We start from the raw sequence: 23,643 nt of genomic DNA, 5'->3' as shown, positions 1-23,643 counted from the left end.
GGATATCAAATCCAAACTCTTCTTCCTCAAACTCTTCTTACCTCCTTCCCAAAGACAGGACTCATCAGAGTCATGCCCCCCCCCCTCAACTGGGCAAAAGCTTCCCAGGCTTTGGGAAGGAAGCATCAGTAGAACATTTAGGGGGCTAGCCTAGTTCCTCTAGTCCACTGACTGCACGCCCCTGGTAATTATGATTAGGTAAAGGTAAATGACCCCTGGATGGTTAAGTCCACTCAAATAGGGTTGTGGCACTCATCTCGCTTTCAGGCCGAGGGAGCTGGCATTTGTCCACAGACAGCTTTCTGGGTCATGTGGCCAGCATGACCAAACCGCTTCCGGCATAACAGGACACTGTGACATAAACCAGAGAGCACAGAATCACTGTTTACCTTCCTGCCACAGTGGTACCTATTTATCTACTTGCGCTGGCGTGCTTTCGAACTGCTAGGTTGGCAGGAGCTGGGACAGAGCAACAGGAGCTCACCCTGTCATGGGGATTCGAACCGCCAAGCTCTTTAGAGCTGCCAGTTTCAGGCCTGCTTCCACTTAGGTTTTGGCCACATGCATCTATTCCTTGTTGATTGATGGGCTATTCTTCTCCCACTCCAAAACAGGTTTTCCTCCCTCCCCAGCTGCCCTGTGCCAATATGGTTTTCGCTAGGAACTTTTCAGATCGGGCTTTGACGGTGCTTGGCACTCTTTGCTCCTTTTGCATTACCCGTTGCGCCAAAGGCAGATGTTCCACTTTAATTTCTAACCCCCCACATGTTGCTGGTTGCAAACCAGTTCACGGTGGGGTTTTGTTTTGTTTGAGGGGAAACGAAAGCTTACGAATTTAACAAAATGGCAAGAGCAGTTAACCTCGCCTGCTACAACACACTTCGGCTGCCTGGAATATAACCCCAGTACTTTGGGGCTGCAAGCTACTGCGATTCGTCTCCAAGATTTATCCTAGCCTTCATTTCCTCCAGATGTTTTGGACTACAATTCCCATCAGCACCAACCCGTGCTTTATCCCGGCATGTTTGTGCTCCCGTCTCAGTGACGTCTATTTTGGCTTGGTCACGTTCACAGAATGGAAGATGGCAGGATACCCAAGGATGTACTCTACGAGGAGCTGGCTTCAGGCACCAGCTGACCCAACTCTGTGCTACAAAGATGTCTGCAAATGAGGCACAAAGGGTGGCAACATCAACCCCGTGTTGGAATCCCTTGCAGATCAATAGGAGTATAGCATCTAGATCAAGGGAAGTAACAGTGCCACTGTATTCTGCTCTGGTCAGACCTCACCTGGAGTACTGTGTCCAGTTCTGGGCACCACAATTCAAGAAGGACACTGACAAACTGGAACGTGTCCAGAGGAGGGCAACCAAAATGGTCAAAGGCCTGGAAACGATGCCTTATGAGGAACGGCTAAGGGAGCTGGGCATGTTTAGCCTGGAGAAGAGGAGGTTAAGGGGTGATATGATAGCCATGTTCAAATATATAAAAGGATGTCACCTAGAGGAGGGAGAAAGGTTGTTTTCTGCTGCTCCAGAGAAGAAGATCCACGGAGCAATGGATCCAAACTACAAGAAAGAAGATTCCACCTAAACATGAGGAAGAACTTCCTGACAGTAAGAGCTGTTTGACAGTGGAATTTGCTGCCAAGGAGTGTGGTGGAGTCTCCTGCTTTGGAGGTCTTTAAGCAGAGGCTTGACAACCATATGTCAGGAGTGCTCTGATGGCGTTTCCTGCTTGGCAGGGGGTTGGACTCAATGGCCCTTGTGGTCTCTTCCAACTCTATGATTCTATGATCACAATGCCTGGAGACAGACAGTCAGGCCATCCATTCATAGCAGTGACCAGAGGAGGAATGACTGCTGGGCGGTGTGCAGAGAAGAAGCGCCATGGTGCATCTACGGCAGCACAACCGGACGCCTTCATCTGCCCCAACTGCAACAAAACATGTCTCTCCCATATCAGTCTCTACATCCACAGCTACTGCAACCTTCCAGCAATTTGACTTCACCTCCATTGTCCTTCACCTCCATTGTCTCCTGAGACAGATGCCAATGACATATCTCTTATTTAGTTTTAAACTGCCAGATTTGGTCAATATGTTGTTATTGTTTTATGCAAAGCCTTGTGGCAGATGTAGGGAGCCTTTGGCTCTCCAGATGTTCTTGAACTGGCTATGCTTGTAGGAGCTGATGGGAATTGTAGCCTGGCAACACCAGGAAGATCAAATGTTCCCCCAGGGTTCGAAATTAGCCAGGTGCTAGGCGCATTTTGAACCTGGCTATTGGCCACAAATTCATTATGTGAAAGCCTGGGCTGGATGAATCCCAAGCCGGAATTAAGATTGCCGGAAGAAATATCAACAACCTCAGATATGCAGATGACACAACCTTGATGGCAGAAAGTGAGGAGGAATGAAGGAACCTTCTAATGAGGGTGAAAGAGGAGAGCGCAAACTATGGTCTGAAGCTCAACATCAAAAAAACGAAGATCATGGCCACTGGGCCCATCACTTCCCGGCAAATAGAAGGGGAAGAAATGGAGGCAGGGAGAGATTTTATTGTCTTGGGCTCCATGATCACTGCAGATGGTGACAGCAGTTACGAAATTAAAAGACGCCTGCTTCTTGGGAGAAAAGCAATGACAAACCTAGACAGCATCTTAAAAAGCAGAGACATCACCTTGCCAACAAAGGTCCGTCTAGTTAAAGCTATGGTTTTCCCAGTAGTGATGTATGGAAGTGAGAGCTGGACCATAAAGAAGGCTGATCGCCAAAGAATTGATGCTTTTGAATTCTGGTGCTGGAGGAGACTCTTGAGAGTCCCATGGACTGCAAGAAGATCAAACCTCTCCATTCTGAAGGAAATCAGCCCCGAGTGCTCACTGGAAGGACAGGTTCTGAAGCGGAGGCTCTAATACTTTGGCCACCTCATGAGAAGAGAAGACTCCCTGGAAAAGATCTTGATGTTGGGAAAGATGGAGGGCGCAAGAAGGGAACGACAGAGGACGAGATGGTTGGACAGTGTTCTCGAAGATACCAGCATGAGTTTGACCAAACTGTGGGAGGCAGTGGATAGACAGGAGTGCCTGGCGTGCTCTGGTCCAGGGGGTCATGAAGAGTCGGACACGACTAAACAACAGGCAAACTAAGGCCTGGGGGCCAGATCCGGCCCAATCACCTCAATCTGGCCTGTGGACGGTCCGGGAATCAGTGTATTTTTACAGGAGTAGAATGTGTCCTTTTATTTAAAATGCACCTGAGGGTTATTTGTGGGGCATAGGAATTTGTTCATTCCCCCCCCCCCTCAAAAAAACATGGTCCGGCTTCCCACAAGGTCTGAGGAACAGTGAATTGGCCCCCTGCCGACAGTGTTTTTCAAGCTACCAACATGAGTTTGACCAAACTGCGGGCGGCAGTGGAAGACAGGAGTGCCTGGCGTGCTCTGGTCCATGTGGTCACGAAGAGTCGGACACGACTAAATAACAATAAGCATTTGGAACACAAAAGATGGTCCACCCTACTAAATATACTGCACTCTTCTGGTATTCCAGCTGTCTGTCCGCAACTCCATTTTTGGAGCCTCTCTCTACTGGAGGCTGTTCCATCCACGGAGCCACTTTATCCCACAAGACCTCCATGTAAGCTCCAGAAATAGTTCAATTAATAAAACGTCACTTCTCGTCCACTGTACATATTTCTGCTCAAGAAAAGAGCCATGCCATTCAGCAGAACCTTACAAGATGATCACTCTCACTACAGCATCTGGAGAATCGGTTATGGCACTCAATTCGGCTCAGGAGCAGGAGGAAATTAGCACACAGAGCACATTAAGAAACTAATCCTCGGATTTATGCTAAGCACTTTCAAAACACAACAGCACCTGCACCGCTGAGAGCAACTCTTTCCAATCCCTCCGGGAATTTAAAAATAAAACAAAATGGGGGTGCAAAACCGTTGCACTTTGGGGGTGCAAAACTTCATGTTACTATTCTTCTGCAACTGATTTAAAAATTAAATGTTTCTGGTTGTAATAATCTTATGCAAACCGCTTTGGGAGGTCCACCTGAAAAGCAATCTATAAATACTGTATTTATTTATTTTTAAGTGACACAAGCGTTCAGGTTGCTTTTGGATTTTATGCAGTGTTTCCCATGCCAAAAAACTCTTTCAAAGTGCTTCCAAAGATCCCAGTGCCAGATTCCAGACTCTGGAGAAAGTTTTTAGATGCCTCGTGACACCCTCTGACATCTTCTGACAAGCTGTTTATGGGAATCCCCATTTTCTGGGAATGCGCCTGTCAAAATCATATCTCCCAACCCTACCCCCTGAAGTCCAGAAGCTACTTCAGAATCACACTTTTTATTTTTAAACTGTACAGTCCTACCTCAGCTTCCAAATGCCTTGGGAGCCGAATGTTCTGGCTTCCGAACGATCGGAAACCGGAAGTGAGTGTTCCAGTTTTTGAACGTTCTTTCGGAAGCCAAATGTCCGACGGCTTCCGCAACTTCCGACTGGCTGCAGGAGCTTCCTGCGGCCAATCAGAAGCTGCGCTTTGGTTTCCAAATGTTTCAGAAGTTGAATAGACTTCTGGTACAGATTACAACCTATTGGAAGACCGGAAAATGCTAGAACATTAGCAGTTTTTACCGGCAAGAACCAATGATCCCTATATTCTGAACAAAATGCTTGTTTAACCTGGAGGCAGGCTGTATGAATTGTGTATTGCTTTGTAACGATTTGTTGGGTCTCTGGACTGTAATAAAGATTGTTGTTGTTGATTACGATCAACTTCCAAGGTATGACTGTACAATTCTACGATCTGGTCATAGATGCTGGACTAGACGGGCTATTGGCCTGATCCAGAAAGGCTCTTCTCAGGTTTATAACAGGCCTTGCTAGTACCTCCCCATGAATCAAACGCAAAACCTCAAGTACCAGAATCCTCTCTGCACACAAGTTCTGTGGCAGACACGCAGGGTGTTCTTGGCAGGTGACCCAACACACAAAGTGTTCCTGGATGGGAGAGTTTGAAAAACCATTGCTTCAACAGCAGACTTTTTCCTGGGCCCTGTAAAAAGACCAATCATTTGTGTACACACACACACACACACACACACAGAGAGTGAGAGAGAGAGAGAGAGAGAGAGAGAGAGAGAGAGAGAGAGAGACAGACTGCTCTATGGCCACAGCACACATATAATACCAAAATAGCAAATTCACATTTTATTCTGGATGGAAATAAAACTATACAAAAACATTTCCTTTGTTTGCCAAAAAAATACCAGCAGGAAAAAAATCTTCATAGGACTTCTACATTTTTCTTTTTAAAAAAACCAAACCAAAACAGAACATATCCTCCACTTTGCTCTTCTGCCTACCTAGGCTTGCAATTCATATTCTGGAGGCTAGTAAAAACCTATAGATGCAAGTCTGGCCGACGCACAGTTTTAGATGCTCTCGGAATATAGTTTTCTGTTGTTGTTCCTTTTACAAGATAGCTTCATTTCTGGGGGGGGGTGGAGAGCTCTCTTCCAGTCCTAAAAGTAGAGGAGAGGTCAAAGAGGGCCATCAAACAGTCAATGGAACAGAAGGGAAACAAGGGCAGCAAGATGAAACAAGATGAAGTTAGCGCACCCCTTTGGAAAAAAGACACATTCCTCCGGAACGGCCGGACTAGGATCACCAAAATGAGAAGGGGCCAAAAGCCCTTGTCTAAAATCCTCTGTACAGTGTTGTGGGAAGTCCTGCAAGTCTCAGGGGAACTGAACTCCAGACACATAAAAGAATTTCAACAACAGATTAGTTTAGGACAGGGGTAACCATCATAGGGTTTTCCTTGTACCGTAGACTCCAATGCCTATCAGCCCCAGCCAGCAAGGATGATGGAAGCTGGAGTCCAGTAACATTAGGAAGGCACGGATTAGACCAAACTCAAACTGCTCTAAATAGTTCATTTAAATGTATACCATTTTAGAAGATTTCCCTGTCCGGGGTTCAGGGAGACCCATAAGCCGAAACAGCAACAACCCGGCACATTTTGTTCATTTCTAAAGGGCATTTTTTAGTTATCTGGGCAGAAGTATGGCAACCCATGAACTGGGTTTCCCTAAAGCGAAGAGATTAAACTGCGTCGTATTGTAAGGGACGGCAGGTGGGGAAGAGAGAGCAGGCGCACAGTTGCAGCAACTGCAGACTCTGTGCAGTTTTAAATAATAGAAGCTTTACAGAACGGTAAATCGGGGCAGGAGGGGGTGGGGAGGTCAAGAAGCAACAAAACCTGAGCAATTGCTCAGGGCTTGTTGAGGAAACATGCCGTAGAAACAGAAAGTTGCTTGCTATGACCCAGCTACTCCTCTTTCAGTTAGGAACCCCCAACCCTGCCTTTTTTTAAGGCAAAACCAAGTCTCCAAAACAGAGAACCGCCCCGTTCCTGTGTTAAGTCTCTTCCGTCACTTCTGAACTGTTAGGGGGAAGGAAATCCTCCTCTACTTTCTCGGGGTACTGCTTGATGTAGGTGTCAACCATCATATCCAAGTCGTGCTTAATGTCAAAGTTGATGTTGAGCAGGGCCAGGTGGCTTGACCTCTGCTGGGTCAAGGTGTTCCTTAGGTAGGCCTTCAAGCGCCTCCGGCCCACCTCAAATTTCTCGTTCTCCACCTTCATTATCGGCAGGATGGAGAGGACCTTGAGCAAGGCGTACACGTTGGGGAAAAACTTGATGTCGGGCAAATGGAGGGCTTCGTAAATGGTGGTGGGGAGCTCAATGTCCTTCCCTCTGTGCTTCCACTTGATTCTCCAGCAATGGAGCTCCGCGGAGAGCGTGTCAGGATTGGGGAGGTCGTTTTTGTGCATGTCGGCATGGTGCTCCTCGGACGTGTTGAATTTGAGCTGCCCCATGACCGAGGGCACCAGAGACAAGCACTTCAGAGCCCTCAGGTGCTGCTCGGAGAAGATGTCTTTCAGCTCCTGAATTATGTGCTCCATGGTGGGGATGCTAAGGGCTTCCTTGTAGTAGTTTTCCGGGGTGATTTCGGAGTCCAAGCTCCCTTGCTGGGCACGGCTGAATTTGCCAGGCAGTTTGACGGGCAAGTCCAGCTTGGTGGCCAAGGTGGTGGCTTCCTCAAACCAGAACTCGTGGTACACCTCAATGTTCTCCATCACCTCGTTCAGGGAATGCAAGACCGCCGTCAAACTGCTGGCCGCAAAGAAGACGTCCGAGGTCTGGCCTTGGAGGTTCTTGCCAAAGGCCCTGGTGAAAGAGAGAATGTTTTTGATGATCACGACGGTGACCACAAAGTCGAAATCCGACAGGGCGGTGGAAAGCGTGCAGGCCCGGCTGGCAACCGAGCTGTTCCACCGGACGGAGGTGTCGTTTATGGAGTCCAGGCACAGCACCAGGGCTTGCATGAGGTCCACAACAATCTCAAAGGTGTCGTGGCGGCCCGTCCAGTGGGAACGCACCACTTCCTTCAGCTCGTTCCCCCGTTCTTCGCTGTTCGGAAAGAGAATGGAGATGACATTGTCCAAATCGGCTAGCAACTGGGGTGACTGATGGAAAAACGTGCAAACCTCCTCTATCTTTCCGAGGGCGATGGAAATGCCCAGGACTGGAATAGATTTGGCTAGCCAAATGTTCAAGGCACAGGAAGACGACAGCGTATAAACAGCTTGAGGGTATTTCTCTAAGATCCTTGTAGCCACAGTCTTCATTTTCGAGGCAAACCCACTGGAGACGATATAGGCTTGGCCTCGACAGTACTCCATGTTCAAGCCCCACTTTTCGGTAATGGTCGTGTGGAACTTAACGGACAGGATTTCGGGGTCCGCCTCGTACGGCAAGAACCCTATGAATTCCTCCTTCAGGTTGTGAGAATCGTCCACAAACCTCACCAGCACCGGCAAGTGTTCCTCGCCGGCGAGATCCACCACCTCTTCTGTGATGATGGAGAAGAAGTGAGAGTCCCTGACCTCGCGGAGGGTCTCTTCCCGGACGCAGCTTTCGCATATCTCCAGCATTTGCTTCTGCTGGGCTTTGGAGCAGTAGGCGAGGTTGACAGCCGTGGTCTCAAACCGCTTCCGCAGAACCTCATCTCCGGAATTTATCCTGAATTCCAAGAGAGACTGGAAGTTGTCTGGAGTAAAGATCCCTTCAGGGAGTTCGTCAGCGCTGTGGCCGTCCAAAGGGATGTTCTGCTTCCCCATCAGGATTAAAATCTCAAACAGAGATTTAAGGTAATCTTTGTTTTCCCTCTCTTCTTGCGTTAAAGGGACATCGTCCTCGACCGGCTCGTCGCCTCCTTCCTCAGAGGTTGGGTTCCGCATGTCGTTGTCGACAGATTCCTGGTTCATCTTTTCCTGCTCAAAGGCTTCATCAACTACGAGAGGAGATAAAGATATATTTAATATGGAAACGCCAGCAACACCAACTCATCATCTGCGGCGCTCCAGAACTCTTTGACCATGGATAGCCAACAATGGTGCCCCCTCCAGATGACATAGACTACAACTCCCATCATTCCTGGCAACTGGCCAGGTTGACAGGGGCTGCTGGGAGTTGGAGATCAGAACACCAAAAGCACACTATGCTGGTAACCCCCTTGGATCGGTGTTTCCTCAAACATGGGCCCCCCAGATATTGTTGGACTACAACTCCCATCATCCCTAGCTAGCAGGACCAGTGGTCAGGGATGATGGGAGCTGTAGCCCAACAATGGCTGAGAAAGATGTACTGCCTTAGCCAATTGACAGAACTGCATGTATAACAATATTAACGGCTGCACATACTTTTTGATTAATATTGCAATGTGATTTTGGTATACACGTACATGTAACTTGTTTCTTTTTATTTGCATGTTTAATGACTATTTTAGATTGTAAACCACTCAACGGTGAGAGGGCATATTAACTTTCTACGAAGAACACAATACACATGTAATAAATTTCTCTTATCCCAATGAAGGAGTCAGGCCCATTGCACACTTTAGGACAGGGCTAACCTGACATCTCCACCATCTGGAGGTGTATACCTGAGGATCACTGGATCTGGAACGTTTTCACATACTAACACAGCCTGTAGAATTCTACCCACTATATTTTATCTGAACCATCAGACTGAATTTCAGGAACCCAAAAGTCATAGCTGAAAAATACGATTTTCAAGCCCCAAAATAGCAACTAGACATTCCGTTTTGGCTACTGTAACCCTGGTTTAAGGAGCCATTTGGTGCCTAGCTTATATATCTGAGTTTCTAACACTGTTGCTGAGTGTCTCTGTAGGCCAGCCTATGTCAACCTGGTACCCTCCATGTGCTTTGGGGCTGTAGTCCCAAATACAGTGGTGCCCCGCAAGACGAAAAACTTGCAAAACGAAAGGTTTTTCCGTTTTCGAGTTGCCTCGCAAGACGAATTTCCCTATGGGCTTGCTTCGCAAAACGAAGCTTGCCCCGCAAGCTCCGGGGACAGCGGGTTTTCCCCGCTGTCCCCGGACCTCTTTTGAAGCAAGGGGCGGCGGGGAGAAGCGATCTTCTCCCCGCAGCCCTTTGCTTCAAAAGAGGGGACAGAGCGGCGCTTCCCCTCTGTCCCCGGACGGTCTCCATAGGAACGCATTGATTGATTTTCAATGCATTCCTATGGGAAACCGTGCTTCGCAAGACGAAAAACTCGCAGGAAGAAAAAACTTGCGGAACGAATTAATTTCGTCTTCCGAGGCACCACTGTATATGGTTTGCGAAGGCTGCTGTAGGCTGCGTGTGTTTGCAACCACATGGTCGTCCAAGGACTACTTTTGGTGTATGGCTAAGAATACAGCGTATGAAAGCTTTGGACCTCTTCACCGTTCACCACACAGCAGACACGATTCAGCCAAAGTCCCGTTGATTTAAAGGGAGAAGAAGAGACTTAAAAATCATATGCTAAATTCTTCCACTGATACCAATAGGGCTTGGCTGGATTGTGCACAAGTCGCAATCCCAGGAGTTAAGAGAGTGTTTAATACCATCGAGTCATTGTATTGACGTAGGACATTTGCATTCAGCCTTTTACGCAAGGAGGAAGCGGCTTCCTGGAGAAACAGGACCAAAATATGGTATTTTCTAATGATAAGCTAATTGCCTCCAGAGGCTTTTCCCTCCTTCAATTGTCCGATCAACTTACTCTTTTGCTGCTTTAATGTTCTTATTTCTTCTTCACTCTGAAGAGAGAGAAAAACAAGAAATTCTATGAGGCACCGACAAGTCACTAGAAATCTACTGATTTTGTAAGTCTTTTGAATCCAAACGTATATTCCGGTCCATTAGGGATAAAACTGTCTTTGCCTGCGTGGCTTCGGAAGCCTACAGAAAGAAATGGGGTTTTATTTCATAGTCGTACCTCCTGGAAGTGTTCAGAGAACTGCACAGAGGAGGAAGAATACAGTGGTACCTCGGGTTAAGTACTTAATTCGTTCCAGAGGTCTGTATTTAACCTGAAACTGTTCTTCACCTGAAGCACCACTTTAGCTAATGGGGCCTCCCGCTGCCGCCGGAGCACGATTTCTGTTCTCATCCTGAAGCAAAGTTCTTAACCCGAGGTACTATTTCTGGTTTAGCTGAGTCTGTAACCTGAATCGTATGTAACTCAAGGTACCACTGTATTTCACACTGCAAGGCACAAAAACCAAACCCTCCTCACTTTCCAAGTCCACAGAGAGCTGGGGAATGCTGAGAGGGGGTCGTGCCTCATATTATGCTGGGTTTTGGAGAAATGGCAAGAGGGACTTGCTCCAATTCTGGCTTCCTTCCACAAACTAAGAAGCCAGTCTGCACTCTGCAAGCATACCTGAGAGTTTGGGGGACGGGACGTTGACAGTGCCAATCACAATAGTAACAGGCAACTCAGCAAAGTCTTGTGCGCCCCTGAAGAGCACCACCAGCCCAGGTGGAAGTGGAGGAAATGAGTGCTTTCCTCTGTTGCCTTTATATATATATATTCCAATAAATAAATAAATATTCAACCCCGCATTTGGAAGAGACCCATCAAACCGTCAATTTCTCAGAAGACCGAGGATGCTAAAACAAACAAGAGATTTGTAATTGAAGACACGGCAAAACATACAGTGTAGAAGAAAACCTGGGCTATTCCCATTCCTCTTGTACTGAACTAGACCGTTTGGGCATAACTGTATCGCTAACCTCTCTGAAATTACTTAGCAGCGCTAACTTTTCTCAGGATGTTAACAGGTGTCAAAACGCTTTGCGACTTTAGACTCCATCTTTGTGGCTGTGGTTATGTAGAGGACGTACCTCATTTTTTTCAATCTGTTGCCTTATTTTTCTTCTGCAAATTTCCGCCATTTTTTAGACCCAGTTGTGGAGGTAAAAGCAAATTAATCTGAATTGCAAAACAAACAAACCCAAAACAAATTTCTGCCATGTTTTCACAAAATAAAGGTAAAGGTACCCCTGACCGTTAGGTCCAGTTGCGGACGACTCTGGGGTTGCGGCACTCATCTCGCTCTATAGGCCGAGGGAGCCGGCGTTTGTCCATAGACAGATTCTGGGTCATGTGGCCAGCATGACTAAGCCACTTCTGGCGAACCAGAGCAGGACACGGAAACGCCGTTTACCTTCCCGCCGGAGCGATACCAATTTATCTACTTGCACTCTGACGTGCTTTCGAACTGCTAGGTGGGCAGGAGCTGGGACCAAACAACAGGAGCTCACCCTGTTGCGGGGATTCAAACCGCCAACCTTCTGATCAGCAAGCCCTAGGCTCTGTGGTTTAACCCACAGCGCCACACGTGCCCCTCTTTCACAAAATAGGGTGGGACTCGACTTGGCAGTTTCTGAAGTTTGAGCCAGTTTTCTGCCTCCACAGTAGTATAGTAAATAAATTATATTTTTCTGCTACTGGGAGTATATCGTCTTGTTATAATTCCTTTCTTACTTCTTTATTGTGTTGACTTCAAGCCACAACAGGGAACAAAGACTGACTGGTCGGCTTAGTTGTAGCATCTCAGTTCAACGCAAACCTACCAGCTCTTTAATTCTCTTCCTGTGTCTGCTATGTGGATTGTTCAAATGGCTCGTGAGGTCGAAAATTGTTGGCACGGCGTTGTCTCGTAAAACAGTCCTGTAGGGACTCTGCAAAGAGAAAAGCAAAAGTCTTCATCTCTCATTGTTTTACAGCATGTTTCTTTAAGTGGGGGGAAATAAGTTCCCAGGGAAGGTGCAGAGGGATTTCTCAGCCTAGGTTATTATCCTTCATTTAGAATCAGGAGGGAGCCTTCTGGAAAACGGCAAACCACCAAGAGAGCATGTGGCGAATCTGCTTTTATATACCTTAGCTTTTGGATTTATGTTAGCTCTTATCCATCCCTGCCAAGTACAGTTAAGTATGATTCTGATCAACTCTCAGAACCAACACGATCGCCAGAAACAATAACAATGTGAAAAACTTTATGGAATAATTCAAAACATCAAAACTAACAAACTGAAGTCTCTGAAAGTCCTTAAATGAATCACAGTGCCCGACTTTCCCCGGCAGAGAGCAAGCTGTGAAGCTTTGTATAATCAGAAAATGGCCAATTCTGATGTCCAACTCTGAACTCTGCTGAACAGTGTTTCCGGATAACAACTATTGTTTCGTTGAATTCTTCATCAGCCAATTAATTCAACACTCGTTAAGTAGCACAGTGACTACATAATCGCATGAGCACTGTTCCAGAGTATTTTTCATTTTTCATTATATCTATTCGAAAAAAGATTGGTTAATGAAGAAATTACATATCTTTCTACTTATGCCGGGTAAAGTCTGGCACCGTGATTCATTTAAGGACTTTCAGAGACTTCAGTTTGTTAGTTTTGATGTTCTGAATTATTCCAGAAAGCTTTTCACATTGTTATTAATTCTGGCCATCGTGTTGCTTTTGATATTGCGAACTCTCAGAACTGCCTGGCCACAGAGACAAATAAATTCGTTTAGGGCATTTATACCCCACCCTGTAGACCAAAAACTCTCAGGAGCAGCTTACAAAATCAGTATTAAATCAGCTCCTGCCCTCAGGCGTGCAAGCAAAAGGGACACAACACACAAGGAAAAAGGAGCTGGGGGGAAGAGAGACTACGATGCACGTTTTCAAAGTTAACAGTTCTTATAAATCCAGCTAAAAGTAACAACTCCTCACAGATGTCACTGACATTTCTGGGTGCATTGCACTTAACAGGGCAACTGAGTTCCTGCCCCCCACCCCACCCCAGAAGAACTCTTCCCACCTGCCCTGCCCCCAGGTCAGACCAGGGAACCAAACAATCCAGATAATGGGAGGCTATTGAAACCAAACTGCTCTTAGAAGAAGGTTTGGCAAGCTGCTTTCCTGCCAAGACATCAGCAGGGAGAAAGAGTATTTTTATGTTGGGACCAAGCAAGTTGAAGTTGCATAAGAGGCATACTTTTAATGCACCAGTTGCACTCCTACAAAGTGCAACCAATGAATGAGACAAACACAATTGTAAAATGTGTATACAGTCATACCTCGGGTTAGATGTGCTTCAGGTTGAGCGTTTTCAAGTTATGCTCCGCGGCGACCCGTAAGTAACAGAGCCCGTTACTTCCGGGTTTCGCCGCTCGCACAGACGCTCAAAATGACATCACGCACATGCATGGAAATGGCAAAATGTGACCCGTGCACGCGCAGTCACGTCTTACTCAGGATGCAAACGGGGCTCTGGAATGGATGCCGTTCGCATCCGGAGGTACCACTGTATTCTGTGGGTATACTCATCCATGCAATCCGCTACAGCTCCCTGTGGAGTGTCCTTTTAACGGCAGACATGAGTTTGCAACCATGTTTGGAGGAGGGGATGAACACTCCTGGATTATAGTCTAGGGTTCTCAGACGAGCAAGTGATGAACAGTTTCTGGTCCCAGTTTCATTTATGTGATTGTTATGCTGGAGTTCTGAGACAACAAGGAAGGTAGCCAGCAAAATGTTGCCATATTTATACAGTGGGTGCCTGGGTTGCGAACGTGATCCGTGCGGGAGGCACGTTCGCAACCCGCAGCGTTTGCAACCCACAGTGCCGTGTCTGCGCACACGCGGCCTGCGATTCAGCGCTTCTGCACATGCACTGAAACCCGGACGTAACCCAATTCCGGTACTTCTGGGTTCAGCGCAGTGCGCAACCCGAAAACGTACAACCTGAAGCGTCTGTAACCCGAGGTATGACTGTACTTTGAATCCCCTCCCCACATCCAGCACTCTTGGAAAGAGGATTTTAAAAGGCAACTAGTGGGTTTTTTTTTTACATGGGGGGGGGGGAACAGCTGCTTTCAGGGAATTATATTAATGCATATGTGATTCTCACGCAAGCCCTTCCTCAAAAGGCTACCTGCCAATCCGGGGGGGGGGGGGTGTGCAGGGGGAGGCACCTGAAGTTTTAAAGCAAAATTCTACACCAACGTAGCAAAAGTGAAGCCAGCTGCTTCTGCATCCCATGTGCAAGCTAATCCACTTGGCAATTTAAAATATTATTCTAAAAACGTTTTTGAGGCCATAAAACGCAATTTGATTTTAGAGATGGAATTCTCCCCAGCAGAGTTTCAGGCAAGGCCTCTTCAAGGAAACCCAGTATTTTCAATGGGAGAGCCCAATCGCTGCTTTTCTCCGACACGTACAGTGCCGATTCCCAGAACACCAATACACCCCCCTGCATTTTTTCATATTTAAGTCATCCTGCAAGGCTTAAAAGCACTGAAAGCACACAGGTTAGGCACGCACAGGAGAGGGCAGAAGGCAACCCACACATTCCAGCTGGCGGGAAGAGCCAGTCAATTAGCAACAGGCAGTAAATCAAGTCGCGAAAAGCATTTTGTTTGATAAGACGTTCCTGGGACTCCTGCTTCCGACACAAGTTAACGCAGGAAGAAGGCGGAATCCACAGTTGCATGTCGCATAGGAAGCAGGAGACAATTACTGCCAATTCCTTTTACTTACGCTCCTACATATCATCGAGGTTTCAAAGTGCTTCGCGCACAGCCTGTAGTGCTTGTTCAATTGGTCGGGCGTCTTATCTTCCAAATCGGCCCTTCGGCAGTTCTCAACCCAACGCTGACATCTGCGAGAGATAACAGGTCATTAGCTCCCAAAACAATAGTTGCCAGAGAAGGCGCTGCTCCTCCACCAAACATATAAAGTCATTTAGAGGTGCCTGTGAGCCACGAAAGACAGTGCCCGCTGCGTTTATGCAAGACGGCTCTGGGAAGAGAAAAAGTCCAAGCAAGTCTCTGCAGGAACTAGGACTCTGCCACTCCTTTATATTGCTTTCTACACGTCTTAGTGAGTGCTGATCCTATGCTACTTGATGTACCCGTTAGGACCATTTAACTGCTGGTGAAGAGTTACTATCGTCATCCGGAAGAACTGTTCCGTTCTCCACGTTTTGGAGCATCCACTGTCGCACGGTCACAGGACTTTGACTGCTGAAAGGCTTGTTTGCCTCTTTGATGCTTATGGACTATACAGTAGTACCTCGGGTTAAGTACCGTATTTTTCTCTCTATTACACGCAGATTTTTTCTTCTAAAAAGGAAGGGGAAATGTCTGTGCGTGTTATGGAGCGAATGTGGGGGGGGGTCCCTGGAGCCGATTAGGGGAGCGCAGGAACAAAAATCAGCAAAAATCAATCGTGCGTTGTGTCCGAGAGGGAAACCTGAAAAGAGGAAGTTGCAGCTTTCCTGCATTCTGCCTCAGGGTCTTACTGCCCACCCTGCTCTGTTTCGTTGCTGTGTTTGCTCAAACGGAACAAAGAGCAGGCAAATCCCCTCCCCTCCAGGCAAGCAGAGGGGAAAGCAGAGGTCTTTCCTTCTAGTAATTCCTCTCTGTGCTCCTCGCAGGCAGCCAGAAAACATGCAGGAGGAGAGAGAAAGCTGGCTTCGGTTTGTGGAAACTTTTGCCTTTCTTTCCTCCCTCCCGTAAAATCCCTCTCCTGCTTTCTTAGCCAGCTGCTTCTCTGCACAACGCTCTCTTGTCCCTTCTGTGTTTTTCCTTCACTCCCCACTTAAAATGTAGTTACAAAGCATGGATCCACATGGATCCTCAGGATCTTTGCATTGGGCCACCCCAAATTCACCATCAGATCACATAGCAGCCTGCCCCCCCAAAATCACACACCCACTGTTGCCTGGGGCTGCAATGGTGCAAAAACGTGGTTAAAAAGCATGGATCCACATGGATCCTCAGGATCTTTGCATTGGGCCACCCCAAATTCACCATCAGATCACATAGCAGCCTGCCCCCCAAAAATCACACACCCACTGTTGCCTGGGGCTGCAATGGTGCAAAAATGTGGTTAAAAAGCATGGATCCACATGGATCCTCAGGATCTTTGCATTGAGCTACCCCAAATTCACCATCAGATCACATGTCTGTGGCCACAGCATGAAGCACAAAAATGATACATCCACTGTTTCATTCAGAATTTTTTTCCTTGTTTTCCTCCTCTAAAAACGATGTGCGTGTTATGGTCAGGTGCGTGTTATAGAGCGAAAAATACGGTACTTAATTCGTTCTGGAGGTCCGTTCTTAACCTGAAACTGTTCTTCACCTGAGGTACCACTTTAGCTAATGGGGCCTCCCGCTGCTGCTGCACAATTTCTGTTCTCATCCTGAAGCAAAGTTCTTAACCTGATGTACTATTTCTGGTTTAGCGGAGTATGTAACCTGAAGCGTCTGCAACCTAAAGCGTCTTTAACCTGAGGTACCACTGTATTGCCTTATGTTGGGCATGCAACAGTGATAGACTCTCATTATCTGTAATTCTATTACATGCTTTCTGTTTAAGAATTACTACGCTTGGAGCTTCCATTATTGCATGGCTACAAGATTGTGACTGCTGAAAGGCTTGTTTGCCTCTGTGACTCCATTATATATTTTCTGTTTAAGAATTGTGAAATACAGTGGACGCTCGGGTTTCGAACATGATCCATGCGGGATACACGTTTGCAACCCGCAGTGTTCGCAACCCGTGTCTGTGCACACGCGGGTTGCGATTCGGCGATTCTGCGCATGCGCAACCACCGAAATCCAGAAGTAACCTGTTCCGGTACTTCTGGGTTTCGGCAGTCCATAACCCGAAGAAATGCAACCTGAAGCGGCTGCAACCTGAGGTATGACTTGGAGCTTCCGTTATTGCACAGTTACAGGATTGTGACTGTTGAAAGGCTTGTTTGCCTCTGTGACTCCATTATGTATTTTCTGTTTAAGAAATGTGAAATAATACGTTACAAAGATTTGGTTAAAGCATTATTAGCCGCGTGTTGCTTGTGATTTTTTAGAATTACTCCTTTATATTGGGCATGACTGGACCATTCGGTGCAGGCAAGCAGTGGGATTACCTGGGCTCAGGCGAGGCTACCTGTTGCCTCTCCGCATAAATCAGGAGGCCAGGCCAGTGAATGGCGCGGAAACACAAGGCGTGGACTTCTCACAGGTCAGGTAGGTAATTCCTCCTCTAATGCGCTCAAAAGAATACCTATGCCAGGCATAGGCAAACTCTGGCCCTCCAGATGTTTGGGACTACAATTCCCACCATTACTGACCACTGGTCCTGTTAGCTAGGGGTGATGGGAATTGTAGTCCCAAACATCTAGAGGGCCAGAGTTTGCCTATGCCTGACCTATGCATTTACCTGGTAGTCAGAGGCAACAAGGAATTGCATGAAGGTAAGACAGAGGCAGTGAGCAATTTTACTTTCTTGGGTTCCATGATCACTGCAGATGGTGACAGCAGTCACGAAATTAAAAGGCGCCTGCTTCTTGGGAGAAAAGCAATGACAAACCTAGACAGCATCTTAAAAAGCAGAGACATCACCTTGCCGACAAAGGTCCATCTAGTTAAAGCTATGGTTTTCTCAGTAGTGATGTATGGAAGTGAGAGCTGGACCAAAAAGAAGGCTGATCGCCGAAGAATTGATGCTTTTGAATTCTCGTGCTGGAGGAGACTCTTGAGAGTCCCATGGACTGCAAGAAGATCAAACCTATCCATTCTGTAGGAAATCAGCCCTGAGTGCTCACTGGAAGGACAGATCCTGAAGCTGAGGCTCCAAGACTTTGGCCACCTCATGAGAAGACTCCCCGGAAAAGACCCTGATGTTGGGAAAGATGGAGGGCACAAGGAGAAGGGGACGACAGAGGACGAGATGGTTGGATAGTGTTCTTGAAGCTACAGCATGAGTTTGACCAAACTGCGGGAGGCAGTGGAAGACAGGAGTGCCTGGCGTGCTCTGGTCCATGGGGTCACGAAGAGTCGGACACGACTAAACAACAAGATAGAGGAACCCCAAGCCCAAGGCAGAAATGCAGCAGGCTGCTGATGGAGCCTGCTAGTCCATTTTTTGGGACAGTAACTTTTGGCAGCTTGTTTACAAGGCTGATATAAATGTAAACCTTTTGGGAAGCATTAAAATTGGAGATTCACTTCACTGTTAATTCAGAAAGTAGTGCCACTAGTATCAGAAATTTAGGAAACACCAACTTTTTAATAAAAATCTCAGTTAAGACGGTCAGGGTAAAAATGCACTTTCATAGTCAAGGTCTGGAATTAGCTTGGTTGTTCAGTCAGCTTTAACCATCTGACTTTCGTGAAACAGGAATGAAGCACAAACCAACCCTCACGCCACTGGGGCAAAAAGCTCTCACTAGAAGGAATGGTGGGATATATGTATGAATGAATAAACAAACAGGCTTCGGTCTGATTATTCATTGCCTCAAATCATGTTCCTTCCTCCTGTGAGAAAGGCATAGAAAAAGGAAAGCATCTCAAGAGAGAATTTATTTCCATCTTGCACCTGCTGATGAATGAGCAACGGCTTAATGGCAGGAAGGTATCCCAGAGATCTATGATGCTGACATGACATTTTCAATTATTTTCTTGTTGCCAGATGGCCCTCTAAGGAACAATTTTATAAATTCTGAACAGTAGATCCAATAACAAGAATGGTCAATATGTTTTTGGGGTGAGTGGGGGGTAAATAGGAAGAAGATCCGTGCAGTTTTTCAAATCCTAATGAAGTCACACTTATCATGCTATTTCTGGATTGACAGATGTTGAAATTTTCAAGCAAAAGCCGTGATGAAACATGCAAAATATATTCTAAGGAGCCACATCAGCACGTATGTTTTGGACGATTGCCCATATCTCGGAAAGGTTCAGCTGTGAAACTAAATCTGGGTAAAACAAACTACATATATGATTTTCATACTAAACCACATCTGCTATTTTGTACAGCTGTGGAAATTCTTTTTGACACTATAAGGCGGCTTGAGAAACCAAAGATGAAACAATTATTCAATCTCTAATTCATGAAGTGTCTCCCGATAAATGTGTTTAAATGGTTTCAAAATATTCTTGGCTGGAAAGAGAAGCAAAAATCTCCACAAAACCGGAAGTAGTGTCCCGTCCCAGTTTGCGAACTTTACCTCGGTCTAAGAACGGAATCTGAGCGGTGGAAGGGCACTGGCAGCGGGAGGCCTCATTAGGGAAAGCGCGCCTCGGTTTAAGAACCATTTCCGTTTAAGTACAGACTTCCGGAACCAATTAAGTTCGTAAACCGAGGTACCATTACAGGAAAACCGATCTGCAAGAGCACAGTAATCAAACTGTGTACACCCATATGTGTGAATGTGTACTTGAAGCTTTCCTCAACCGAACAGCAATATATCCATGTGTATTTTGGGATAGCTCAGTTGGTTAGAGCACGGGACTCTTAATCCAAGGGTTGTGGGTCTGAGTCAAAGGATGTTGGGCAAAGCGGTACAAAAAAGTAAATGCTTTTATTTTAACTGTAAGCCAAGTTGACTTTCTGTCAGGGAAAATGGTAGGGTATAAATAAATATAAATTTTAATACACACACACACGCACACACACTTAATATTATTACTCAAGTGACAGCACTATTGTCATGAGCAAAACGTGTCCCTAAGGCAGTGTTAGAAACTGAGATATGAAAGCTAGGAGCTAAATGCTACCTTAAACAGAGGTTACGGGCACAACAACAGAATGCCTAGCTGCACTTTTTTATAATATAGAAAGCTGAAAACGAATGAACTGCAGATAAAATACTATGTTCATTTTCCTCATGGTCTAGTCCTTCCTCTGCGCACCCCCCTAATCTTCCTAAGAGGATCTCTTCTCCACTCTTCAGGGAGTAGCTGGAAGTTGGGAGGCAGAAAAGGGTCCTCCTTACCTTCCACTCTGCAGTTTTAATCTGAAATCTTAGGTGCACAGAGCTGAGAAACTGCTCACGCCAATGAAATTCCCTGTCGCAAAATGCGCCTGGAACAATGGGAGTTTCGAATGCTTCCCTAAGGGGAACAGTAATCTAGCAGTGAAGGCATTAAATGACCTTTTAAATGTGTTTTTGGGGGGTTAGGTTATTGGTCTGTTTTTGATCTTCTGTCTTGTTTTTAATGATGCACATCAAACCTCGTGTTACAGCCGCTTCGGGTTGCACGATTTCGGGGTTGCGCACTGTGCTGAACCTGGAAGTACTGGAACGGGTTACTTCTGAGTTTCAGCGCTTGTGCAGAAGCGCTAAATCGCGCTTCGCGCATGCACAGAAGTGCCCGATCACAACCTGCGCATGCGCAGACGTGGCACTGCGGGTTGTGAACATGCTTCCCGCACGGATCACATTCGCGACCCGAGCGTCCACTGTATTCGTGTGTTCTTGTTTTGTGTGTGTGTGTGTGTGTGGCGAACTGCCCAGTGATACTGCCAAAGGGCAGTATACAAGTGTGCAGCAGCAAATACAGTGGTACCTCTGGTTGAGAATGGGATCCGTTCCGGAGGCCCATTCGCAACACGAAAAGAACGCAACCCGCAGCAGTGCATCTGTGCACGTGCAGGTTGCGATTTGCCGCTTCTGCGCATGTGTGTGACGTCGTTTTGTGCTTCTGCGCATGCACAAGCAGCGATACCAGAATTAACCCTTTCTGGTACTTCCGGGTCGCCGCGGGACGTAACCTGAAAGAATGTACAGTGGTGCCTCGCAAGACGAAAAGAATCCGTTCTGTGATTCTCTTCGTCTAGCGGTTTTTTCGTCTTGCGAAGCAAGCCCACTGACGGATTAGCGGATTAGCGCTATTAGCGGCTTATCTGCTGATCGGATCAGCTGATAAGCGGCTTAGCGGCTTAAAAAAAGGGGGGAGGGAAAAAAACCAGCAGGAACTCGCAAGACATTGTCGTCTTGCGAAGCAAGCCCATAGGAAATTCGTTTTGCGAAGCAGCTCCAAAACGGAAAACTCTTTCGTCTAGCGAGTTTTCCGTCTTGTGAGGCATTCGTCTTGCGGGGCACCACTGTAACATGAAGCGGACGTAACATGAGGTATGACTGTATACAGGTGAGCCTGTCCTTCAAGAAAGGGATGGGAGTATGGGGGCTGGTTTAGTCGCTGGACTCCCAGATCCCCCCCAGTCCCAGCCAGCATGGCCAGTGGTCACAGAAGGGGGGGAGGGGGTTATTGCAGTCCATCAACTTTACAGAGGAGGCTGCAGGTTTCTTCTGTCCTTAAGTAATCAAGGACCCATGTGTGAACCTACTCTTCGACGCAAAGTGATGCACACAGGTCTGCAAACCTGCCTTTGAGGGCACAGCCCTCACATGTGTGAAGCAGCAGCACTGGGTCTAGAGAGTTTTGGATGCTGAGCTGAGGGGGCATAAAGTAATAATGACAATAAAATCTACACGTATATTTTCATCTTCTGAAAAGATCCAAAACAAAACAACTGCACCCAGAGGAATTATGGGAAAATAAGAAGTATGGGGGAAGGGGAGCTAAATTTTGCCCAAAGCAAACCCGTGTCCGCCACTGAATAACGCCCAAATGCACCCCCACCTTCAGGTTCGCGGCAAACACACGCATACGCCTAGAAATTCAAAAACATTTTAGAACCTTTTTTATGCATGCAACCACGGCGGCTAGAATTTTAATAGCAAAAAACTGGAAAGGTGACTTAATCCCCACAAAAATTGAATGGCAGGAGAAGATAGAATATTTGGAACTTGCAAAAATGACTGGGAGAATTAAAGGAAACTCAAAACAGAAAGTGAGCAAAGACTGGACAATATTTAAAGAATATCTAAAAAAGTACTGTGATAATTGCAAATCTCTTGACGGGTCTAGATTGCATCTTGAATATTAAGGAAACTACAAAAGTATAAATCTCTCTTGATACATATCAGATAAAAAAAGGAAGTGCGTATATAAGACCAATAACGTGTAAAAAGCACAAGGAGGTGAATCGGAAGTCAAAAGTGTGTCTGATGTTAAATGATGTGTTGTTAATGTCTAGTTGGTATGTTGGTTCTGTACTGGTTCGTTTGTGTTGTTTGTTATGTTCTATATGTAAATTTTTTTGCAATAAAGGAAATTAAAAAGAAATCGGATTCCCCCTTCTTGCACGGACGTGTTCCATGACAAACACGGGTCTGCTGCTGCGTAACGTGTGAACCTGGCTCTGATGCCGAAACGCACCCCCACCTTCAGGTTCGCGGCAAACACACGCATACGGCCACCAGGGACTGGGATTTACCGTTCTCGCACGCACGTGTTCCACGGTGAACACGGGTTTGCCGCTGCGTAACGTGTGAACCCGCCTCTGATGCTTAAACGCACCCCCACCTTCAGGCTCGCGGCACACACACGCATACGGCCAGAATGCGCGGGGCTCATCCAGGGACTGGGATTTACCGTTCTCGCACGCACGTGTTCCAGGACGAACACGTGTCCGCCGCTGCGTAACGTGTGAGCGCGCTTCCGCGCCGACCCAGGCACGGGCCCGCGGTTTCTCTGCCGTGGGACCCCCCTCATATAATCTCCATCCTCTTGCCCCCCCCAAAAGTAAACTGACCGGGCGGGGTCCCGCGGGAAGCGAAAGAAGGCCAAGTCGCTCTGGGTGCTCTTGCGGGTGCAGTTCGGGGCGGCGCAGAAATTCGGCATCCTCGGCGGCGGCTCCTCGGGACGCCCCGCGAGCGCGGCCCTCGGCGCGGACTGAGGAGAGCGAGGGAACCCTGCCGCCGCCGCCGCCCGCCCTCCCGCCTCCTTCCCACCATGCACCGCGCCGCCCCCTCTGGAGAACCAACCACCATCGAGGCGGCCGCGCAGGCGCAGAGAGGCGCGGGCGCCTGCGCACAGCGAAGACCATCTCTAAGACCTCACCCTTTTCCCCACGCAAGCCACGCCTCCGCTGCGACGTCGCCCTTTAGAGTGGTTAAGGAGAACCAGACTTCTGGGTTCCTTTCGGAGCGCCGCCATGTGCGGGGAGCTGAATAATAATTACGAATAAATTTATACAGTAACACGTATGGTTTTAATTCTGCCGATGTTTGATTGGTTGGTTTTTGTTATGTACGGAGTTGAATAGGATCCAAAATGCAGCAGTCTCATTGGTCCCAGAACAATAGGATTCAGAATGCAGCAGTCTGATTGGTCCCAGAACAATAGGATCCAGAATGCAGCAGTCTGATTGGTCCCAGAACAATAGGATCCAGAATGCAGCAGTCTGATTGGTCCCACAACAATAGGATCCAGAATGCAGCAGTCTGATTGGTCCCAGAACAATAGGATCCGGAATGCAGCAGTCTGATTGGTCCCAGAACAATAGGATC

The 23,643-nt window shown here is 47.1% G+C and overlaps 1 protein-coding gene across 1 annotated transcript; it reads right to left on the bottom strand.

Annotated features, from left to right (window-relative positions):
• Positions 1-5,211: 5,211 nt before the first annotated feature.
• On the bottom strand, positions 5,212-23,149 carry THAP12 (THAP domain containing 12). The gene is made up of 5 exons (XM_083499548.1): positions 22,887-23,149; positions 14,973-15,093; positions 12,013-12,120; positions 10,154-10,190; positions 5,212-8,376 (listed from the first exon to the last, which is right to left on the bottom strand). Exons 1-5 carry the CDS (start codon positions 22,973-22,975, stop codon positions 6,437-6,439), a joined length of 2,295 nt encoding a protein of 764 aa, XP_083355674.1. The 5' UTR covers positions 22,976-23,149; the 3' UTR covers positions 5,212-6,436.
• Between the last annotated feature and the right edge of the window lie 494 nt (positions 23,150-23,643).

This window comes from Podarcis liolepis (assembly GCF_965112155.1).
Source record: "Podarcis liolepis genome assembly, chromosome: 4".
Taxonomy (NCBI): Eukaryota; Metazoa; Chordata; class Lepidosauria; order Squamata; family Lacertidae; genus Podarcis; species Podarcis liolepis.
Note: the sequence above shows the minus strand (reverse complement) of the source record. Positions and strands in the feature narration are given on the sequence as shown.